The 24,562-nt window shown below is 40.4% G+C and overlaps 1 protein-coding gene across 3 annotated transcripts in view; it reads right to left on the reverse strand.

Moving 5' to 3' along the window:
- BICRAL (BICRA like chromatin remodeling complex associated protein) overlaps nt 1–24,562 on the reverse strand; it is a 110,262-nt gene that overhangs the window by 25,385 nt on the left and 60,315 nt on the right. The window contains exons 1-5 of one of the 3 annotated variants that reach the window (XM_069065940.1): nt 12,814–13,471; nt 11,863–11,908; nt 11,480–11,528; nt 11,319–11,387; nt 6,707–8,389 (exon numbers count right to left, since the gene is read on the reverse strand). In XM_069065940.1, the coding sequence (XP_068922041.1) occupies nt 6,707–8,389; nt 11,319–11,387; nt 11,480–11,528; nt 11,863–11,903 (1,842 nt within the window). In that variant the 5' untranslated portion in view covers nt 11,904–11,908; nt 12,814–13,471. Of the gene's footprint in view, nt 1–6,706; nt 8,390–11,318; nt 11,388–11,479; nt 11,529–11,862; nt 12,658–12,813; nt 13,472–24,562 lie in introns of those variants that run through there. The other 2 variants (XM_069065939.1, XM_069065938.1) reach the window with 2 other exon arrangements.

Below are 24,562 nucleotides of genomic sequence, written 5' to 3' on the forward strand. Positions count from 1 at the left end.
CGCTCTGGGAGCCTAGCCCAGCCCCACATGAGCCTGAGGTTTTAGCCTCAGGGCAGCCACAACCAGCCGCTGACTGGAGGGACTTCAGATCACCAGCAGCTGTGGCAGTTTCCAGACTTATCAACCTATAGATGCTAAGGACAAAGTGAGAGGTCAGTGCAGTGTGGACTTTGTGAACTGGGAGTTTGGGAGTGAGGTCAGGCCTTTACCCCCTGGAAGGAGAAGCGGCTGAGGCTCTTTGGCCATGCAGCTGCTGCTACGTGGTTGCTTCAGAGCTACTGGTCTGCATACTGTAGGGGGATCAAGCGACCAGTCTGAGGAGTAATCACTCTTGCTTTAACCTGCTTGGATCTGGATTGCTGTCTAGGGTGGAGGTCCTGGGGTATGTGACCAGTTTGCCAGAGTGTAGGGAGGCTTCAGAGAAGACACCTAACTAATAGCTTCAGCAGCTGAGAAAACCCCAGCAATTGGGAGAAAGCTCTCCCCTCTGGTAGCAGAGTTCTACTGTGGCAAAAAGCTCAAAAGTCAAGTAATTGAGTGGCAACATGAGCAAACAAGGGAAGCAAGGCAAGCACAGTGGTCTGACTCTGGATTCCTTTTTTGGGGACAAAAAGGATCAGGGCATGGAACAGGAGGAAGACAGTGTAGTCAGAACTCCTGCACCAGAAGCTTCCAAGAAAAGAATAAGCTGCTTACAGGCCATAGAGGAGCTTAAGAAGGATTTTAAAAACCAAATCAAGAGAAGTGGAGGAAAAATTGGGAAGAGAAATGAAAATGGTGCAAGAAAATTATAAAATGAGAGTCAACAACCTGACTGAAGAAAATTACACCTTAAAAATAGACTAACTCGGGGAGGCCAGGTAGCACAGCGAGTAAGAGCACCGGCTCCAGTGTTGAGAAGACCTGGAGATTGAATCCCGGGCTCAGACACTTAGCACCCACCCAGAAACACCTGGCTGTGTAACCTTGAGCAAGTTACTTAACCCCAATTGCTTAGGGGCGGCCAGGTGGCTCAGCGAGTAAGAGCACTGGCTCCAGTGTCGGGATGACCTGGATCAAATCCCGGGCTCAGATACTCAGCACCACACCCAGAAATAACTGGCCGTGTAACCTTGAGCAAGTTACTTAACCCTGATTGCTTAAAAAAAAAAAAATAGACTAACTCAAGTGGCAAAAGAGGTTCAAAAAGCCAATGAGGAGAATGCCTTAAAAAGCAGAATTTGCCTGATGGAAAAAGAATCTCAAAAGCTCACTGAAGAGAATCATTCCTTCAGAATTAGACTGGAGCAAATGGAAGCTAGTGACTTTATGAGAAATCAAGATACCGTTAAACAGATCCAAACAAATGAAAAAATAGAAGGCAATGTGAAATATCTCACTGAAAAAGCCACTGACCTGGAAAATAGATCCAGGAGAGATATTTAAAAAATTATTGGACTACCTGAAAGTCATAATCAAAAAAAGAAACTAGAAATCATCCTCCAAGAAATTCTCAAGGAAAACTGTCCTGATGTTTTAGAATCAGAGGGCAAAATAGAGGTTGAAAGAATCCACCAATCAACTCCTGAAAAAGATCCCCAAAAGAAAACTCCTAGGAATATTATAGCCAGTTTCTGGAGTTCCCAGATCAAGGAGAAAATATTACAAACAGCCAGGAAGAAACAAATTTTTTTTTTTTTTGCTTTTTGGAGGGCAGCTGGGGTTAAGTGACTTGCCCAAAGTCACAAGGCTAGTGTGTCAAGTATTTGAGGCCAGATTTGAACTCAGGTCCTACTGACTCCAGGGCTGGTGCTCTATTCACTGTGCCACCTAACCGCCCCAGGAAGAAACAATTTGAATACTGTGGAAACACAATCAGGATAACACAGGATCTGGCAACTTCTACACTGAGGGATCAAAGGGCGTGGAATATTCCAGAGGTCAAAGGAGCTGGGATTAAAACCAAGAATCACCTACCCAGCAAAATTGAGTATCATGTTTCAGGGGAAAATATGGTCATTCAATGGAATAGAGGACTTTCAAGCATTCTTGATGAAAAAACCAGAGTTGAATAGAAAACCTGACATTCAGATACAAGAAGCAAGAGAAGCATGAGACGGTAAACAGGGAAAAGAAATCCTTTGATAAGGAACTTATCAAAGTTGAACTACCTACATTCCTGCATGAAAAAACAATAATTATAACTTATGAAACTTTTCTCAGTATGAGAATAGTTGAAGGGAATAGAAATGTGTATATATATATATGTATGCATACATACATATATATGTCTATATAGGAGGATATATGGGCATATGAATACATATGTGAGTTTTTCTATATATGTGTACAGGTATACATAGACAGAGGGTATAGGACCAGTTGAATAGGAAGGAATGATACTTAAAAGGTGAAATTGAGAGGTGAGAGAGGAATATAATGAGAGGAGATGGGGAGAGATAGAATGGGGTAAATTATCCCCAATAGAAGAGGCAAGGGAAAACTGTTACAATGGAGGGGAAAAACAGGAAGGCAAAAGGGATAAGTTAACCTTATTCTCAATGAATTTGGCTTAGGGAGGAAATGACATACACACTAAATAGGGTATCTCACCCTACAGGAGAGTAGGGGGGAAGGGGATGAGAGGGGGGATGATGGAAGGGAAGGCAGGCTCGGGGGGAGGGAAGTTGGAAGCACCCATTTTTGAAGAGGGACAGGATCAAAGTAGAGAATAGAAAAAACGGGAGGTGGGATGGGATGGAGGGAAATACAGTCAGTCTTTCACAATATATTCACTATGCAAATGTTTTGCATAGCTACACATGTACAACCTATATTGAACTGCTTATCTTCCCAGTAAGGGTGGGTGACTAGGGAGGTAGGGAAAGAATCTGTAATTCAAAGGTTTAAAATCAAATGTTAAAAAAATATTATTATTATTATTATTTTACATGTAACTGGGAAATAAGATATACAGGCACTGGGGCATAGAGATCCACCATGCCCTAATGGAAAGTTGGAGGGGGGATGGGGGAAGATATAGGAGAGAATAGATTGGGGGAGGGGATATTCAGTGGGATTGCTGTTTTGGGGTAGTGGGTAGGGGAAAAATGGAGAGAAAATTTGTAACTCAAAATTTTGTGGAAATGAATGATGTAACCTAAAAAAAAATCAACTACAAAAAAATTTTTAAAAGGAGTTAAGGGAATTATATCAGAAAAACCTTAAGTCTAGAGAGAATATAGTTTTGGGGAGACAAAGAAATCATGTTGGCTAATTGTGTTGGTAGAGAACAGGAGACAGTGTTGGATAGGGTGGGGTCAGATTTTCTATTTGCAGGGAAATTTATTGCCTAACTTGTAGGTAACTGAGAAGTCACTGGAAAGTTTTAAACATGCATTAAATTATATAATTTATTTTAGAAAAACTACCTGGTTGGGTATGTAACCCAAGGAGATCAGATCTTCCTAAGAAAGGTGTGGCAGTTTTTATGCTAGTAAATAACTAGAGAATAGGTACTCATAGATGAGGGAATGGCTACTGCGCACATGAGTTGTGTGTGTGTGTGTGTGTGTGTGTGTATGATACATGTCATATGTATGTATATGTGTCAAAAGTTATAGAGATGTTAAGGACAGAGGAAAAACTGAATTTGGAGGGAAAAAAAGTCTGGCAATTTTCCAGAGTATGCATCATTAAAAGGAGAAAATGGGTAGGGAAGATGGAAGCAACAAGTTTTATGGAAATCCTCTTTTAAGCTTGATGGTTAAATGGAGGACAGGGGAATCTAAATCTGGCAGTGCAGGTTAAAAAAAAAGTGCTATGGGGCAGCCAGGTGGTGCAGTGAGTAAGAACGTTGGCCCTGGAGTCGGAGTCGGGAGGACCCAGGATGGTTCCAGCCTCAGATACTTAGCACGCACACAAAAAAACTGGCCATGTAACCTCAGGCAAGTTACTTAACCCCAATTGCTTAAAAAAAAAAAAAGTGCTGGCATTTTGAAGACAAGGGAAGGAGCCTAGGAAAAGAGAGAAATTGAATATGCTGGAAAAAAAAGGGGTAAGTTAGAAAATGATGTAATCTAGGGAACTGATGGAAGGGTTTACCTTAGAAATGAGGGATGCACTTTTCTCAAAAACCGGGAGGTTGAGAAAATAGTCATATAGATATCCTAAGATTTGTTAGGTAGTTTATAACCAGTCATCTTGAACTCAGTAAAATTAAAAGAAAAGATCATTTGCTGAGTGGTTGGGAGCTGGGACTGGGGACAGAGGAGAAATTGTAGAACAGCTACTGTGGTGGAAGCTAGGTGGCACAGTGGGTAGAGAGTACTGGGCCTGGAGTCAGGAAGACCCAAGTTCAAATATGACCTCGGACACTTACTAGCTGTGTGATCCCTAGTAAGATATTTAGTCTCCATTTGCCTCGGCTTCCCCAACTGCAGAAAGGGAAGAATAACAGCACCTATGCTGCAAGGTTGTTGTGAGGATCACATAACACCTTTTGCTTAACCCGATACTTAGCACATGTAGCAGGCATTATATAAATGCTTTCTTGGCCCCCATCCACAGAAATTGGATGTTCAGAACAAAGATCATTTCTGCAAGATTCTTAATCACTGAAGGTTCAATTGTCTTGTGCATATAAGCACTATGGTAAGACAGAAAACTGGATTAAAATATTTTGGAAAGGTTGTTAAAACAGGTTTTTTGTTACCCTTTCTTAACTAAAGTGTTGATTTAACTAGAACACTCCAGGCACTGAGCATTCCAGTTACTGTTACAGTTTTACTATACCATCATTAACTGCATTTTACTATATATCTCCAATGAATAAGAGAAATGGGCTTAAATTACAACAAGTTGTTTGATTAGACTAAAGAAAGAACTTCCTGTCATAAGAATTTAATACAGCAACAAGTTTCCGAGGTCTTCGCTCTGCAGAGCTTTAAAAGGATCAGTAACCATTCGTCAGAAATGGTTAAGGTATAGAACTTTGTGGAGGAAGTGTATTAAACCAAAAGACCTTTTCGCCTGGGGGATCTCAATCCAGACAGACTCATTCCAAAAGTTCACCAGAACATAGTACATGAGGAGGGCAGGGCACATTTTCATAGCACAATCCAACAGTAAAGTTTCTGCATCTTAAATTCCTTTCCTCCAGTCCACAGCTTTTCTCTTTGCCCACCTAACTAATCCTTCCTTGGTCTCCTCTGCTGGACTATCGTCCACATCACGCACTGTAATATAAGAATTCCTCACGCTTCTATCCTGTGCCCTCTTTACTTTCCTCTGCAAATGCTCTCTTGCTGACCTGATCAGCTCTCACGGGTTTAATTTTCATGTCTGTGCAGATGATCACCGTAACTATTTTCTCCACTGTGCTTCAATCCCCGATCACCAGTTGCCTATTGGATATTTCAAACTGGGATGTCCCAGAGATGACTTAAATTCAATATGCCTAAAACAGAACTTCTTATCCTTCCCGTTAAGTCACTGCCTCCCCCAAATTTTCTTATTTCTGTCAAAGACACCACTGTCCTTTCAGAGTCTCAGGTTTGCAATATCAACTTTTAACACATAACTGCTTACTCTCTCACATCCCACATACCCAATTGGTTGCCAAATCTTGCTATTTCTATCTCCATATCATTTCTTGCAATGGACCCCTTCTCTTCATTTACAAAGCTACCACCTTAGTTCAGGGCCTTATCACTTCTAGATTATTTTAACAGCCTTCTAATTGGTCTCCCTGCTTCAAGTCTCTCTTCACTCCAGGCCCCCATCCCTACACACTGCTGCCAAAGTAATTTTCCTTAAATATAGATCTGACCATGTGACTCAACTCAACAAACTCCAGTTGCTTCTTAATGCCTTGAGGATAAAAATCAAACTCCTCTGATTAGCTTTTAATGCCCTATACAATCTGTCTACAGCCTATCTTTCCAGCCTCATTGAACACTGCTGTTCCCTATCGGGCACTCTGCAATCCAGCTAGGCCAGCCTCTTGTTCCTCACACATGACACCTCAATGGTCACATCCATGCCTTTCCAGTGGTCTCCCCTGATGCTTGTAATGTACTCTTCTTACCTCTAACAGAGCTCCTCCTTTACCTTTTAAGATGCAACTTGGGCACTATCTTTTTCATGAAACTCTCCTTAGCTCTCCCAAATACTAATTCTTTCATTTCCAAATTACTCTGTATTCAACTACTTTGCATATATTTATATTTACTAACTTTATTCATATGCTGTCTATATTTTTGTATGTTCTCATTATCTTCCCCACTAGAAAATGTAAGTTCTCTATGAGTAGGAATTTTTTCACTTGTATACTTATATTCTCAGTGCCTAAAATATCCCTGGCACAAAACAGGTACTTGACAAATACTCAGTTAACTCTACCACTGGGCCCCTGACTGTCTTCAGGTTCTCGTACCCAATACCTCCCTTGGTTTGACTCTTCAGTGGTCAGCCATAAAGACTGACAAAAACTTCCTTTTTGCTCTTCCCATTTCTGCCCCAAAGGCCTTAAATCCAAAGCAATTTTAAACGCAAAAGAAAAACAAACAAAATACCCACAACTAACATAAGCCTAAAAATATCATCTAAAAATCTGGGAATAATCAAAGCCCCATTCTATTCATTGCACAGAGGGCAGGGGCCAAGCTGTCATTCACAACTTGCTTCCCTATACCACTTATCTCCTATATCAGACAGTGACTTGTACCTGGCAAAAGGAGACCTGGGGCTGGGTCCCTCCTCCTGGGGTGCTACTGAAGGTGCCAGTACATTTGGATGAAGAAACTGGAAGACGATGAGACACACTGGCTGGCCCTGGAGTCCGGCTGGGCTGGGGTAGCTGGTCACCATTAAAGTTTGCTGCAGATGCTGCCGACTGGACTGAGGGCCCAAGGGTAGGAAGGGCTGTGCTGGAGGAGTTGACAACTGTGAACCGACCGGGTGCAGAAACATTTGTGACAGCAGACTGTCCTGGGAAGCCTGGCCTGCCTTGAGAGACGGTGCTCTGGCCAGGTGATAAATGTAACACGGTTGGTGATGCCTGCTGCAAGGGCATCTGTCCACCAACAATCTGAGAAGGTGTGTGATTGACTATCACTTGGTTACCAGATGCTGTAAATGTCTGCCCAGACACGAGTTGGACAGCAGTATTCTGGTTGTTTAGCATTTGCCCCGAATATGATGGGTTGGTCCTAAGCATATTAGAGGAACCCCTATTCAGCATGACATGCTCGGAAGCCACTTGACCAGAGACCAGCTGGGAAGGCTGAGTCTGAAGAAGTTGCCCATTGATGGTCTGGACATGGTGTACTGAGTTTGAATTGACAGAGAGGCTTGTGGGAATGAGGAACTGACTTTGGGGTGCATGAGGCTGTGCCATGGGTGAGTGGATGACAATACTACCCCCCGTGCTGTTCACTGCTTGTGAGGCAACAGATTTCCTTGTGTTCTGTTGATTTACAATGTTCACAGACATATGTGGACCCACTACTGAGCCCTGGGGTGAGCTTGCAGGGGCAAAAGGAATCCCTTGTTGCACATGGTGCTGTTGAATTCCCAAATTGTTCACATTGTATGTGTTTTGCTGACCCATTTGAATAGGCTTTGGTTGGATATTAATTGGGACTTTATTTGAATTTGGTGCAAGGCCCCTCTGTATGATAATGTTATGTACGGGTAAAGATGTCTGGAAATTTGTGCTGTTAAATGGAACAGTGACAGGCTGTGCTACTGGACTTGAACTGGAGTTTCCAAACAACGAGTTGCCATTAGGAGTCTGTCTATGAACCAGGAGTCCACTACTCATATTTGTGGATGCTTGCTGCCCACTACCTTTTAATATGATCTGAGATCCATCAAGGTTATTAATGGTCATCATGGAAGGCTGATTGCTAAATGAACCAATGAGCTGTATTTGACCAGAACCACTAATTTGACTACTATTAGACAAATGCTGGCTGGGCACACTGATCCCCACATGCTGCATGAAGCCATGCTGCACGCCCACTGTATTGCTTGCAAATGATGCTCCGACAGGCACGTGAGTCACTCCTATAGGCTGCAGCGTCTGACCTGAGTAATTAGAAACATTAGAAGCCTGAGTAAAGGATGCTGATGAAGAAGGATGAAGTGGAGCTTGTGCAAACTGTTGGCTAGAACTTATACTGGCGTCCAAATAAGCTTCTTCTGCCAAAGTCTGTTCAGTGATATTGGCCTCCTGTAAGGACTTCTGGAGAATGTCAAAAGGTTGGTCCTCACTGAGGTCAGGAAGAGGAGAGGATTCAAGTTCATCTTCAAGAAACTGAAGGCTACTTGAGAGTGGGAGTCCATCACTAGATCCTTCTCCAAGCTGGCTGCTCACACCTTTGAGGGAGGACTTAGGATCTGCATTCTGAAAGAACATATAGAATGTTACATGCCACCTCTAACTCTTTAACACTCACATATTGAAACATTTTAATTACAAACCTCTATAAATGGTAAAACAGCCATATTTTACTACTATACCAAAGTATTGGACATAATTATGTACATTATATAAAATCTCCTAGAGGTAATATCCAAACCAAATACTTGGAGTTAAAGAACTATTTATTCTGTTAGAATAGCTACACAAAAACACTTCAAAATCCATCTTACTGTTCCATGTATATGAATAAATAAAACAGCTGTGCTATTTCACAAAGAACTTAGAGTCTAAGTTGTTGATTTTTAAAATTCTGCTGCTTTATTTCTATAGTAACAGTATCTAAAATGCAGCACTCAAATATTTTCTGACTCCTTTAATTGATTAGTAAAATATAATAAGCTTTACATAGTATATATTAATTCAGGGCTACTCATCTCCATTTTTTGAGGCAGAGGCACAAAGTAGTTGTTCAAATTGCTACACATCTAAGGCTGGCCCACTCCTGACCTGCAGATGTGTACAACTGTCCAGGAGTTGGCCAAAAGTCACCCCCAGTCCTAAGGACCGTGGGGACCAAATCAGTCCTGGGAGCTCCCAGTAGTTGTTCTGCAGGGGGATCCAGCAAGGATTTCAGATCAAAGTAGACCTGCCACAAATAATGACCCAAGGGGACCCCAGAATGTGCAGTCTCCCAGACCTTCTCAAACACAGGTCAAAGTAGTAGCTCCCCAGTTCACTGGTCATGGAAGAATACAGCTGTACTCCAGGAAAGACTTGTTCAGATAGGAATCTGCTTCTGTCACACAGTGAGTCATTTGGCTGCTTGAAAATGAGTAGTTTTTTTTTGAGATTTTAAAAAGCCACCTAAATACCCATTTTAGTATTCAGAAAGTCAGAGAGTGATCATTTACTATATTCCCCCTGTGTGACAAGGTTATAAGAAACAGGAGACAGTCTATGCTCTTATGGAATGAAACTTAATTGGAGACATATAAAAATGGCCTTAAAACACTTTTTTTGGAGGGCAATTGGGGTTAAGTGACTTGCCCAAGATCACATGGCTAGTCTTTGTGTTAAGTGTCTGAGGTCGGATTTGAACTCAGGTCCTCCTGACTCCAGGGCCGGTGCTCTATTCACTGCGCCACCTAGCTGCCCCCTAAAACATTTTTCAATGTTATATATTACACATGATTTTTCAGCACAATTATTTGTCAGGATACCCAAAAATTTTAAAAATAAGGCAAAGAATACAGAAAAAAAAACAAAACTATGAAGTCAGGTGATATTTAAAATAAATGCTTGTTTTTTTAAGGGATAGAAAGACAAAGAGTCTAGTTAGCAAAAGTTGTACCCTTTTGCAGCCCTAAACCAGTAAGGCTGAGTAAGGAAAGAGGTGAATGCTAGATGATGTCAAGAATCAGGAAGGGGAAAAAATAGAGAGCCAAGATTGACTGAGTTATAAAGAGGGGAGTTAAAATACTATTCAGTCATCACATAATGGAACTGATGTAGTTAGAGGTCAAATGACAGTCACTATGTTAGGACTTAGTAGAAAAATCCAGGTGAATGAAACATGAGGCCAAGATTGAAGATTTCATTTGAGATCATCAGAGCTGAAATCCACAGATTCAATAATGAAGAATTGCACAGGTGATTATACCCAGTTTGACCAGTAGGTACAAGATAGGAAATATAAACTTATGAGATGAAAACTCAAAATCATCTTTCACACTGGCATTTCATTTGTCCCTTGCACAGAAGACATTCAGTAAACATATCTGAATGAATGAATCAGTGGATGCAGTATCCATGTGAGAGTGGCAAGTGGACCCTTTAAAGTTGGTCTTGATGGACAGGACCTTATATAGTTAATGACTTTATATCAGATGGGACTGTTAACATGATGATACTGATCCCATAAGACACAGGCAAAATTCAATTTCATCCAAGTTTATCACTGGGTGGCATGATCTGACAAAACATCATATAATGAGCTATGTAATCATAGTATATTACTGTAGTAATAATCTTAGACTCAGAAAGAGTCAAGGTAGCTGGGAAACTTAAGTAATTTAAGGTCTTGGAAAAATTAACCTGGAAATACTATTGGGATATGTGGACAACTAAGTAATTGTTTCATCTAAAACTGTTAAAATTCTATATTAAATGTACCATTTCTGGTTTAAGATCTATAATAAATTTTAATTAGTAATATGGATAACATTTAATAAGTAATAAATCAAGTACAGAATTTATTTAGTAATGAGAAAGTAGGCTCCATTAAGCCCTATTCCCTAATGCTTACAAAGGTGATGTTGACTTTTGTAAAACAGGTTTAGGCAGGGACCTACAAGCTTAAAAGGCTTCAAGATGTAATAAGACAGCCAGAATCCCTCTCCTCTTAAGGATAAGCTTAGCTAAAAGTGGAGAGGCTCACCATGAGGAGACTGCCTACCAGGTGAGGAATTTTCTTTAGTCATAGCAACTCATCAGCTTTTATTAAGGTGTCAAGGACTTGTAGTTGTCACTGGTGGAAGGGGCATCTAAACTGGGGGGAAGGGCATGCAACTATTACAGAGTCTTGAAGAATGGAAGTAAGACTTTAGAAATACTTCTTTATAACTTGCCAAGGTCACAATGTCACCAAATCACTTGGGACAGACAAAACTGAAAGCTTAGAAAGCTGACAAAGGAAATATCATTCTAGACTCTTATTTGGCTGTTAACAGTAGAAAATTTCTACATACTTCAGTAACTTATTTCTCCAAGAAACTTCACAAGAGAAGGATTCAGAATCTCATTAAGTAAAAAGCAGCAAAAGCCTGATACAGTGTTAACAGCAAGACAGGAAACCTTAAGTGCCTTTGGCATGCATGGGGCATTCAAGAGCTGTTCATTTCTTGATACTTACGCTAGAGTTGGCGAAAATTGAATTTGAGTTGGCTGCAGAATACCCTGCATTAGTCAAGTCGTCAGTGCTCTGAAAAGGTACAGATTTGGCAAAATGATGGTTACTTTAAGTGAAACCATTAACAAAGTTTATGTGAGTTGAAATTCTAGAATAATACATACAGATTTGCTACTAGGTCCATGTAGAAAATAGTTCAATGCCTGTGGGTCTCTAAAAGACAAAAAAAGGGGAGAAAAAGAGGGGAAAAATGAAATAAAGCAATGAATCACCTATCTTTCAAGATTAACTTTTACTAAGAAAACTTTATTTCCCACTGATGTCTCTTTATATCTTTATGTGTCTTATCTGTCTTCAATTTCATAGCACTATATACATTTTTTTTTGTCAATTCCTGGTCCTCTTTTAAGGCAGTAAATGAGTGATCATTAAGAGTATTTAACATTTAAAGCATCCAGCATGTTGTAACCCACACACTAGATCTTGTTAATGTAGGTGATCTTACACAGCTAGCTGTGTTTTGCTAATTTCTAAATGGGAAGCTTACCCAATAAGATCAAGGAGACACGAGTCATCATCATCATCCATGACAACTACAACAAAAAGGAAAGGGCTGATGTTTCATCAAAATCAAATAAAAGGCAACAGTATCAATGCAGTTTTAACACGTAAAATATACTTTCCTAAAACTGTACCATTCATATGAGATTTTTACCCATTCTAATAAGGTTGGAAATATTTAAATAAGATTTTAATCCTCTGATTCTATAGCAATTGTTATAGAAAATGTTTTATTTATTCTTATTAATTAAGAATAAATATTGTTAAATCGATAGAGAATCAAGTCACAGACAGTAATAAAGGGCTTAAGATAAATGAAAGACAGTTGGAGATGGTCCATCTCCTGGTGAAGACAGAGGACTCAAAGGACAAACTCTAAACTCAGAGGCTGATTAAGCCTAAACTGTAACCTTTCCTACAATGAGCCCAGACAGAAAATCCTTTAACTTTCATTTTAGAAAAGTCTTACGGATACACATAGCCCTTTAATCTTGGGACAGGGTATTTTTGCACATGCTGAAAAGTGACCCTTTTCCAAAACAAAATAATAGCTCATCCTCACAATATTCTGAGAGATTTCAAAGAACCCGTGAAAAAGATCACAGATATCCCCAAATCGGAAGCAGTTACGGGAAGCTTGGTCCCACATTTTGATAATCTGTCCCTCACAACAGTGATGACAAGTCTTCAATTCCATCCAAGCCATGATCTAGGACATAAATCCTGATACTGGGTATGCATGAATGTATGGGGGAATAAATCTCTGGAAAGTTACTCACCACAACCACTCCTAAATATTTAAAGCATAAGCTAAAAGTCACCTGCCAAGACTAAATGATCAAATTATTGTGCTTTGGTCAAAATGATGAAAACTGTTTAAGTTCAAAATCCCACCCAAGCCACCCCCCTTCCCCTTTCTCAAGTCCTATAAACTTACACTAACACTAGCACACGTGGCAACAGTGCTCTGTACCCATTTCAAGCACTGCATGGAATAATTTACATCACAGATTACCAGAGGCAAGGGTTCTGTGGCAGTTGGAAAGGGCAGTTGTGAATGGCAGTTAGGCAGCTGTGAAATGCTGAGGAGGTGTCCTGAGGTAGAAGGGAGAATTGATTCAGAATGGGTTTTTTTTTCTCTTAAAAAACAAACAAAAATTTCCTACCAGCAAAGCCTCCTCCCTAACTCCTCACGTCATCTCTTCCCAGTAGAGATGAGGCACAGAAGTCACCGCTCATTCCTGCACAAGGACCACAGAGCATGCCCAAGGACAGACCTCGAGAGGTAAGTATCTCTCTAGGGGTTCCTTTCTGCCCTTAGGTAGGTAGTTAATTCTGCTACTGAGGGATCCAAGGTCTGGGAATGTGAGCTTGGGCTTCTTCTCTTCATACACACAGCAAGGAGGCTGGAGAGAGTGAGGGTAAATCATGAAAAAGGAACACCTGCTATTAGTAGTGGAGACCCTGAGCAGGAAGGCTAAGGCAGAGACTGTTTACAGGGTTCAGACATGCAGATGTCCCCTTTGTGGTGATGTACATGACAGATTCTGAGGGGACAAGGATGCAAAAAGTAAAAAAAACCAAACTCTTGTGACTTCAACTACTAGGCAGAGATATTTCTGAGTCAATTTCCTATATATCCAGAAATATTTTTGACTGGGACCTACCTTAGATTCCTGCTATTCTTATTCCTGAAACAGGTCCCCATTTTAAAGATATGCACACTGGAGTTTATACAGGTTTGACTATGCCACTGGATAAGTAATGCCTCCCGCCCATTACAGTTACACACAAGAGAAAGCCAATTCTGACATAGCTCAGTTCAAACAAATAAGCATATAAGACACGATTCTCACAGTGTCCCTCTATCACTTCTAAGAATTTAAATGGCAGGCCGGTATAGCAGGAAAGAGAAATGAATATAGAGTCAAAAGACTTGGTTTCCATTTCCTGGCTCTACTACTTATTATTAACTATTTGATCTTAAATGAAGTCACTTAACTTTTAAAAACCTGTTTCCTTATCTATAAAATGAAGGGGTTAAACACAATAACTTTTAGGGTCCCACTAAGCTCTAAATCTTATGATTTTCTAAATTAGGTTTCTCTGTATTTAATGTCTAATCTTAAATAGCACTTGCCCAAATGGCAAATTTGCAAATTTATTAAGGAAAATTACACTAGTACAGATTATTCCAAAACAGTTTTGTAAAATCCACTTTCTCCCTTATCCCCCTCACTTTTTACCCCCATCTACTTAAGCCTAAGTGGTGAGAATGCCTTATAGGCCAAATGACTCAACCTCTAGTCAACTGGGGAATAAATGCCATCCTCTACCTAAGAGCTTCCATTAAGTGCCTTTTCAAAATGGAAAAGACTTCTCAGCTTCTGGGAAAAGCACCATCAGGTACAAAGAGCTTTTCCTACTTCCTAGACAAAGTAGCCAGTTGGACATGCTCCCAGATGGCATGATAAAAGATCAGACAAAAAAGTCATTCTCTTTCCTCCCTCCCTGCATGGCACTCCAAATAAACACTGCTGGTCAAAATCTGACCTGAAAGACTATTCTCTGTAAATTTCAAGGAATTCTCGTATCCATCCTCCAAAGGCTTCAGAGACCTACCAGACATATCTGCCTTCTCTTACTCTCAAACGGGTAGAATGTCTTTATAACTCAATAGCACATCTAGAATTCCATATTTAAAGGGCCATACCCATTCTTGATCTTTGGGACAGTTCCAAATTAACAGCACATTCCTCCCCACTACTTTCTTAAAGAGATTACTAAAATACAGTGAACCTTGGAAACTGTATTTTGACTCATGTTTATTTTTTTAAATTAAGCTCTATTTTTAAAGGATCAATTCAAACCTGGCTTTTTCTCTCCCATCCTCTTCCCCCCTTCCATGACAAAGAAAAACAGAACCCCTGTTACACACATGTATAATTAAGCAAAACAAATTCCTGCATTAGCCACGTCCAAAAAAAATATGTCTTAATCTTCACTTTGAGTCCAGGAAGTGGACAGCATGTTTTTATCGTGAGTTCTCTGGAATTATGATTAGACATTGTACTGATTAGAGTTCCAAATCCTTTCAAAGTTATTTGTCTTTACAATATTATCATTATATAAACTGTTCTTTATCACTTTATATTTACACTGTATAAATTGTTCACTCTACATCAGTTTGTACAAGTTTTCCTAGATGTCTTTTGGTTCCTTCAATCATTTCTTACAGTACAATAGTGTTTTATCCATGTATATACCATAATTCAGCCATTCCTCAAATGCTGGTTCCCTGACCCCTGTTTTTAATTGTGGCCAAAAAAGATCTGCTCTAAATGTTTTTTAATAAGTAAGGGTTTGACCCATGTTCCTTGAACCCAAATTAAGCACACTGGTCAATGATTCACAGCCAAGGGAAAAACCCAAGACTCTACATCCCAAGAAACAAAAATGAAAAGTGAAATTCTTTCAAGAGGGGGGAAATAGGGTTCATACTGGCAAGTCACTTCACTTATGTGGCCCCAATTTATTCATCTGTAAACAAGGGGGCTAGTTCCCTGTCACCTCTGAATTCCATCATTTTATGTCAGCTCTATTTTCCTCAATACTTAACGGATCTGTAAATTAATTGGTGAGAGAGCTTCCTCTGCCTAACTAAATGATCTTAATGCTATGGTTGAAAAAAATTTCATTGATTTGTAGCCAATAGAATGTAAGTTCCTGGAGGACAGGGCCTGTGTTGTTTTAGTCTTTGTATCCCCAGGGAACAGCACAGTGCCAGGCACCTGGTGGGCATGGATGTTTGCTGAATCTGCTGCTTCAAACTTAGGCTGATCCTCAGAGGACAGTCCATCACTAAGTCTGCAATGAAACCTTTTCAGCTTAGAAGTACTTCAGGCAGTCAACATGCATTGATTAAGCATTCATCATGTGTCTGGCACCGTGCTGAGTGCTAGGACTCAAAGGAAAGCAAAAGCACAGTCCCAGCTCTCAAGCAGCTCCAAGTCTGCTGGGGAAGATGACTCGCAGACAATCAGGTCCATATACATCAGATGTATACTGTGAGAATGGGAGATCATCTCAGGGAGAAGGCACCAGTAGCTTCGGGGACTAGGAAAGGTCTTCTGCAGAAAGTGTTATTTAAGCTAAGTCCTGAAGGCAGAGTTTAGGGGAGGAGTGTTGTGTGTATCCAGGCCAGTGTCAATGGATCATAGGGTAAATGGAGGGCAGTAAAGCATAAAAAAATGGATAGGAAGAAGTAGAAAGGTTTCAAAATCAAACAGAGGATTTTATATTTGATCCTAGAGATAATAGGGAACCACTGGAGTTTATTAAATATATAAATGACATATGTGCTTTAGGAAGATTCCTTTGGCAGCTGAGCAGAGAATGAATTGGAAGGGGAAAGAGATTTGAGGCAGGGAAACCAACTGACTATTGGAATAGTCCAGAAATGAGGTAATGAAAGCCTGCACCAAGTTAAATCAAGTCCAAGAAGCACTTTTTAAGTGCCTACTAAGGTGCCAGGCACTGTGCTGCATGCTGGGATTACAAAGAAAGACAAGAAAATAATTCTTGTTCTCAAAAAGGTCACAGTCTAATGTGAAAACAAACACATAAACAATTCTAAACAAACAAGCGATAGTCAGCTACTGGAGTTTATTGACTAGGAAGATGATATAAACCTGTGCTTTATACGAAGACCTGTTTGACATCTGAGTGGAGGATGGACTGAAGTAGGGAGAGACTGGGGGCAAGGAGACCAACTATCTGGCTACTGCAAATGTCAAAGCACAAGGCGATGAGGACCTGCACTGGTGTCAGAGGGGAGAAGGGGACATAGATGGACGGGGCTTGACAACTAATTGAATATGGGGGGATGATAGAGTGAGGAGTAAAAAATGACACCCTGGTTAAGAGCTTGGATGACTGAAAGGGCAGTGGCACTATGCCAGCAGAAGGGGTCACAAGTGGGAAAAGTTTAAGAAGCCCTGCTCTAGGCAGCAATAGAGAAATTAGGACTCAGAGGTTTGGGAGGAAGAGAAAGAGCTCATTTTTGGACTTGCTGGATTCAAGACGTTTATGAGATGTCTATTCTGAGACAGCTACTAGGCAGTGGATATGTGAGAATGAAGTCTGGAGAGGGGTTAGGAAGGGACAAGTAAATCTTAAGAGTCATCTGTATAGAGACAATAACTGAAACCATGGGAGCTGAGATCACAAAGTGAATTTAAGCTTCCCGAGAGTACTGTTTAATTTTTGTTTCTATATCCCCAACACCTAGCCGAGTGCTGACATATGGCAAGTGATTAATAAATGCTTGTTGATTGATTGAAATCTCTGGCATAGCACCCTTTTTACTATATCATGTTCCTCTCAAGAATCTTACAATTTATTAGAGTTGATAAAGAACGCACACAGATAAAATAATACAAATTAGATTAAGTGCACAGGATACAAAGCACTATGAAAGAATACCAGTTTCAGGGGATCAGTGAGGGCATTACAACAAGTAGAGTTAGTATCTGAAGAGGATAGCTAGGCTGTTAATAGTTGCAGAGAGGGTAGAAAGGTGGAGGAAACAACTTTACTGAAGGCTTGGAAACTGGAAAGCATTACTTGGTGGACAATGAGTTATACTATGTGGCTGAAGTTTAGTGTACTGAGGTGGAGTAATGTGAGATTATTAAGACACAAAAGCTACAATGGGAGACTGGAGTCCACCTGTGGGGAGCCTAGAACTCCAGCTTTAGCAATATGGATTTTATTTATTTAGCAGGCAACACAGATACATACTGAAGCATTATGAGATGAGTGATGGAGCTCCGCATTTAGGAAGATTATTCTGCCAGTAGAGAGTATAGTACATAAAATAACTAAAAAGTGGCCTGTCATCTTCACTTACATCTCTGCCTGGAAGAAGACTGAATTCTTCTTTTCTGTAGACTTTGTCTTTAAGTATTTCTTAAAGATATGATTGTCAAAATAGGTTGTACCTGAGATTCTAGCAGGCCACTTAAAAAAATTGGAGAATGTGGTATATGGATGGCTTGACTCTATTTAAAATGACTTGTGTTAGTTGGATTTCAAATATTTTTCCAATGTAGTATAGTAGGAAAAACACCAAATAGAGTCATACGATCAAATCCTGGCTTGGCCACTTAATGCTCTGTGTAATCTTGGATTAATGACAACTTATCTGAGTCTGTTTCTTTATCTATAAAATGGATACACACATATACATTTATAGGTATGTATGCACACACATACATGTGTGCACACGTGTAGTATACACGTATACACACATTTTGTTGTTGTTTAGTCAATTAATTGTGTCCAGTTCTTTGTGACTGACCCCCATTTGGTGTTTTATTAGCAAAGATACTGGAGTAGTTTGCCATTTCCTTCTTCAGCTTATTTTACAGATGAAAGTGAGGCAAACAAGGTTGGGTGACTAGTAAGCATCTGAGTCTGTATTTGAGCTCAGGTCTTCCTAACTCCAGGCCCAGTGTTCTATCACTGAGCCATGTAGCTGCCACACACACAGACATACACTCACCTTAATGGACCAGCTTCCACACAGTTGACAGGATAAAGAAAATGAATATGAAGCATTTTGTAGATAGAAGGTTCCAGAAAAATGTTGCAGCTACTATCATTAAAAATATAACTCAAGATTTCAGCTCTGCACAAAAGATGTTATACTTTAAATCTGGTTTGTAACCTCCAGTCCATTTCTGTGGCTCAGTGTTGACTGCCCCCCACCTGCAGAGCACTCCCTCTACATCTCCTGCCTCTTGTCTCCTTCACAGCTCAGTGACCCAACTTCCACCCCTGTACATGCATGGGAAGCTCTTCCTGATGTCCCTGCTACTTGTGCCTCCTCCCCAAAATCACCTATTTATCTTGCACACATTTTATACAGATTTATAGAATCTAAGTCATTGTTGTCACCAGCATCTGGCACTTAATAGAAGTTTAAAAAATACGTGTTGATTGATTAATGGATGAACCTAGATATGCTTTTCAGGGGGCTGTGGTGTGTGTGTGTGTGTGTGTGTGTGTGAGATATTTGAAGAAGAAATAACTTAGAATGACTGACATTCTATGTACATTTAAGTATATAAAAAATAAGTTTTCTAGGGCCTGCTCTGCTACCAACTGTTTGACTCAGGCAAGTATCACCTAGCTCAGGCCCCTAGTTATTTCATATTTTAAATAGGGGTAATAGTGTCTGAAGGCATCAGGGTAAGGATACCTACCTTTAGGAAATGATCTCTGTTCTAAGATTTTTTCTGGGGCAGAATTACCCAGGTTGTGGGCTAAGGCTAAATAAAATCTCACCTCAATCTGGTATAACTAGCCAGCCATCCCACCAGAACAGAAGGACATAGTCAAGGCAGAGAAATGCATCCTCTCCTCTGAGCACTTTCAAGGCCCTTTTTCTATCTATCTGACAGCTCCTTTCTATTTCTTTTGTTAAGTCTTCATCTATATCATACTCACTAACTGTGGGTTATCACCCAAGGGTCTGTCCAGGACTCTCATTTCTTTTCTCTCACTAGATGAGTTCATTAGCTCCCATGGGTTCAATTATGATCTCTATGCAGATAATTCACAGGCCTTTTTATTCAGCCTTAGTTTCTCTACTGGGCTCCAGTCCCACATCATCAATCACTTGTTGGATATTTCCAACTTGGTGTCCTAAAGAAATCTCAAATTCAACATGTCCAAAACAAAACTCAGTATTTTTCTGAAGCCTCTTTTCTTTTGAACTTCCTTATTACCACCATCCTCCCAGTAACCCAGGTTTGTGACTTCAGATTTATCCTTAACACCTCTCTTTTGCTCAACCCACATATCCAATTGGTTATCAAATCTTGTAATTTCTTTCTCTATAACATCTCACACATATATCTCCTCTCAACTCACACACCTCAATATTTCACTTGGACTATTGGAATAACCTAACTGGTCTCCCTGCTACAAGTCTCACCCTGCTCTATATTCATCCCCCAAAGAGATTTTCCTAAATCAAAGGTTTCAGCATGTCATTCCTCAGCTAAAAAAATTTCTAGTGTTTCACTATTGCTTGTATAATCAAATATAAAGACTTGTGTTTCATATTTAAAGCTTTTCACAACTTGGCCCTTTCCTATTTTTCTTTTTTGTCTTCTTTTTTTTTGGAGGGGGGAGGCAGGGTAATTGCAGTTAATCAAGTTGCCCAAGGTCACACAGCTAGTAAGTGTTAAGTGTCTGAAGCCAGATTTCAACTGAGGTCTTCCTGACTCTAGGGCCAGTACTCTATTCACTGCACCACCTAGCCACCCCCCTACTTTTCTAATCTTAGATTTCACTCTCTGGCATGTACTCTAAGACCCAATCATCTTGTCTTATTTGCTATTCCTTCCACACTACTTCCCCTCTCTGTGCCTTTCTACTGCCAGATACCTAGGCCTAGAAGGCTATTCATCCCAACCTGACTCTTAGAATCCCTGGCTTCTTTTGAGATGCAATCTAAGCACTCTTTTTCCTGTTTTCTCCAGCTTCTAAAGTCAATCCCTCTTAATGTTACCTTCCAATTACTGTTTTTATCTGGCATGTTCTGATTTATATATGCTGTCTCCTCAGTAGAATGTAAGCTTCTACAGGGCAAATACTGCTGTTGTCCTGCTTTTTATGCCCACCCCCTAGCATAGTCCCCAGTATATATTAAGTGCTTAATACATGCTCATTGATTTAACAAGCATTTATTAAGCACTGGCTATGTGCTGGGCACTGTGCTAAGGTCTGAGGATATAAAAAGAAAGGCAAAAACACTGGCCTGTCGCCCTCAAGTAATCACACCCTCCCTCTACCCTGTTTCACTTGTGGTTAGAGAATAAAAATCAAATCAATATCACCATTGCTACTAGAAAAGATAGGACCATCTACTGCCATGTGGAAGGACTAAGAACCCCTGGGCAGAGGAGCTACCCTGTCTATACCAAAGCTCCTTCTTTAGTAATCGCTTCCAGCTTCCTTACATCCACCTATGTCATCCTCATTCCTTTGGTGTTACTACCCAACTCTGCCTTTCCATTGTTAAACACAGAGAGAAGGCAGAAACCTCACTTTGTATTAGCCCTTTTCTTCTCATGCTGCCTCCATCACCTCGAATACCGGAAATGCTGCATTCTTGGCTCTGGTATGGAATGTATGTTTTCTCATGTTCCCAGACACTGTGAAGGGGAGGTACAGTAAGTAAGCTCAGGCTCCGGCGACTTAGGAGGAGAGAGTGAAGCTGACACTTTGTGCATCTCTGCCCCATTTATATCAAAGACATTACCCTCATGATGTCATTGGTCCTCTTTGAGAACAAAGGATGAACAACAACAGCTCCAACCAAATATATAACCCTAGCTAGATCCAATGAAAGCTACACCTACTCCCTGGGCATTCTCCCTCTTTTCTCAAGGAGTTCAGTACCTGGTTCTACCTTTATACCCCCAAATCTACCCTTATAACTGAGGAGTTCAGTTTATATGCTGATATCTCCTCAACTACCCATGCTTCCCAGTTTATCAGTCTCCTCAAAGAACAAAGAAAAGGCATGAAAAGTAACCGGCACCAACTCGGTGTTAAGTGCTAGGGACACAAATACAAAAGGAACTTCTTTTCTAAAGGCAGAGACAAAACCAATGGGGAGGTTTTGGTTAGGGAAGGTGTTTTAGTCAGAAAAATAGAGGGAGGGTAAGTCCAGGGCAAGCTATGGAAAAAGGGACACAGTGTGGCAAGTCAGAAAGTGATAGTGAGGACGAGGGCCATGGTCTTAAGGTGCAAAGTCTAGTGCTTTAGCTCCTCCTCCCTAAACTCCTATGATCTGCACCTTCATTCCACCTCAGCATGGTCACTTTCACCCACATGTGCTATCTGAATGATCAAAAACTATAAGATTCCTGCATCTGACCACAGCCGCCTATCACTTCCATCTCTCCCTGTCCTCCCCCTACAGTACTCTCCTCCTATACTTCTGGTACCTCTGCTCCTTCCCTGATTTCCCAACCTATCACTACTCCTGCTCTGCCTTCACTTTTCTCTATTCAAAATCCTGACCCTTTAGTTAACCAGTTCAGATTTACATTGTCCTAGATCCTTGAACGCCTTGCCTATTGCCCAATCACTCCGCATCTCTTTCTAGACTCCCAATTCTGGATTACTGCCATTGACTGCCTTCTTCTTGAGTCCTGCTGAACATGACTGGAGGCAGTCACAACCATGCAGACTGGGTGATCAGCTAGACCTTGACAGCTGGACCTCAATCTGTTTGCTCTTCCTTGATCAAATGACCTTCTTGCTATTTTCTGAACTCCAAATTCCTTCTCTCACCCCTAGACCTACAAGTTCCTCCTCAATTTCACCTCTCTTAAGACCTGGTTCTTTTCAAGGATCAACTCAAGAGCCACATCCTTCATGAGGCCCTTACAATTTCCCTATTTGTTAAAGTGATGCCCTCAATCACTCTGTATTTGATACAATAATAATGATGGCTAGCATTTATATGAAGCTCTGTGGTTTTCAAAGTGCCTTACAAATTATTATATCATTTCACTTAATCCTCACAACAAGGTGTGAGGGAAGGAGGTATTATTAGTATCCCCATTTTACAGTTGAAGAAACTAAGGCAGACAGTGATTAAGTTGCTTGCCCAGGGTCACAGGGCTACTAAGTCTCCAAGGCCACACTTGAAGGTGGGTTTTCCTTACTGGTTGTCTAGCACTCTATCCACTGCATCACCTAGCTGCTTCCAATTTTCATAGAGCCTATATTTACTTATCTGTCAACAGTGGTACCTCCAAATGGAATACAAGTTCCTTGAGGGCAGGACTATTTCCTTTTGTCTTTTTATTTCTACCACCTAGCACACTATCTGGCATGTAGTAGAGACTTAATAAAGTTGATTGATTGAAGTTTTTTTCGAAGATCTATGGAGGTAATATCTCAATTTAACTTTGTATGTCCCTCATGACCTAACACAATACATTTACAATAATAATAGGCACATGTTTGCTGAATGACTAAATGATCATTAGAGAAATCTTTAATTACCTACTCCAATCAAAATCAGAAACAAACATAATTAGAGGCTAATAATGAGGAAAGGTATGGGGAAGGCCTTGAAGCCACATGTGGTCGTCTAGGTCCTCAAGTGTGGCCCTTTGACTGAATCCAAACTTTACAGAACAAATCCCCTTAATAAAGTTATTTGTTCTATAAAACTTGGATTCAGTCAAAAGGATGCACCTGAGGACCTAGAGGCCACAGGTTCCCCACCCCTGCATTAGGCTGACCTATAGCTAAACAAGAATTTTATCTACACCTTTACCAACAATCATCTAGCCTTTACCTGAAGAGTTCGGGCAGTGATAGATTCATAATGAACAAACCAATTATTTTCTTAAAATGTTACATGTTATTTTGCCATAAGGAATGATGAATATGAAGAATTCAGAATAATGTGGGAAGACTTGTATGAAGAAATGCAAACTGGAGATAGAAATGCCCCCCCCAATCTACAATATCTTTTTTGCTCTGAATTCATCATTTTAGCAGGATTGAGAACACATAGGGTAGAAGCTTCCTTGACCCATGCAAATATTCATCTTTGCAGAGCTACCGAGAGGCTAATGTCACAAAGCTCATAGTACAGAGCTAGCTCATGAAACACTTGAACCTAGGTCATTATGACCCCAACGCCCACAGTCTATTATACCACACTGCTTCTCCCACAAGGACTACAGCAAAGTTAAGAAAGTCAGGGCTGAGAGACAACAAAACTTAAAGCAAATACAAAGGTCAATATGTTAGTTCTATGCCATAAAAATTAAGGGAAACAGCCTTTCTCTCAACAACTGATAAACTACAAAAGTACAGAGCAGCCTGCTCTAGACCCCAACCTCACCATGAGCTTAGCAAAACAGTTTTGAACCAATTGATAGGTGTTCCAAAAGTCTTAGTTTTAAGGTTTAATATAGCTCAATACTTACAGTGTAATATTTTGTAAGGGGATGGTTGTTTTACAATATTTGTTCCCAATAATAGAGTGCAAACTCCTTTGGGGCAAGGAGAGGTAACAGTCTTTGCATCCCCAGTGCCTAGTATATAGTTGTTTAATAGATACTTGTTGAACAAATGAATAGATGGCTGATAGGTTATGGCATGAACATTTTCATGCTGCTTCATTTCTTCCCATTCTTTAGTATCTCTTGCCAGACTGGCTCAAAGCTGAGTGGGGAGATGCCAGATCTGAACAAGTGAAACTGGCCATGGGGGAATCTGAGTTTAATATAGATAATTGCTCAGGGATTACCCTTTAGCTCCAAATTCAAAGTAAAAAAAAAGTCCCAGAGGAAATCCACACTGTTTTAACTTCTTCACAGAGTCCCAGCATTCTGAGAATTAGAAGGGACTCTGGTGACCATCAAGTTCAACTCATGCCCCAAAGGAATCTCCCACTATAACATATCTGGCACCTGGCCAGCTTCTATGTCAAGCCTTCCAAAGAAGAGAACCTAACACTTGTGGACAGCTCAAATTACTAGTTTTTCTTAACATCAAGTGTCTTTGAAACTCCCACCCCACTGCTCCTGATTTTTCTCTTTGAGGGCCAAATGGAATAATTCAAATGTCTCTTCCATACA

The sequence above is a fragment of the Petaurus breviceps genome, unplaced genomic scaffold, assembly GCF_028583685.1.
Source record: "Petaurus breviceps papuanus isolate PSGF00001 unplaced genomic scaffold, PetGlider_PUasm1.0 90701, whole genome shotgun sequence".
In the NCBI taxonomy this organism is placed as follows: domain Eukaryota; kingdom Metazoa; phylum Chordata; class Mammalia; order Diprotodontia; family Petauridae; genus Petaurus; species Petaurus breviceps.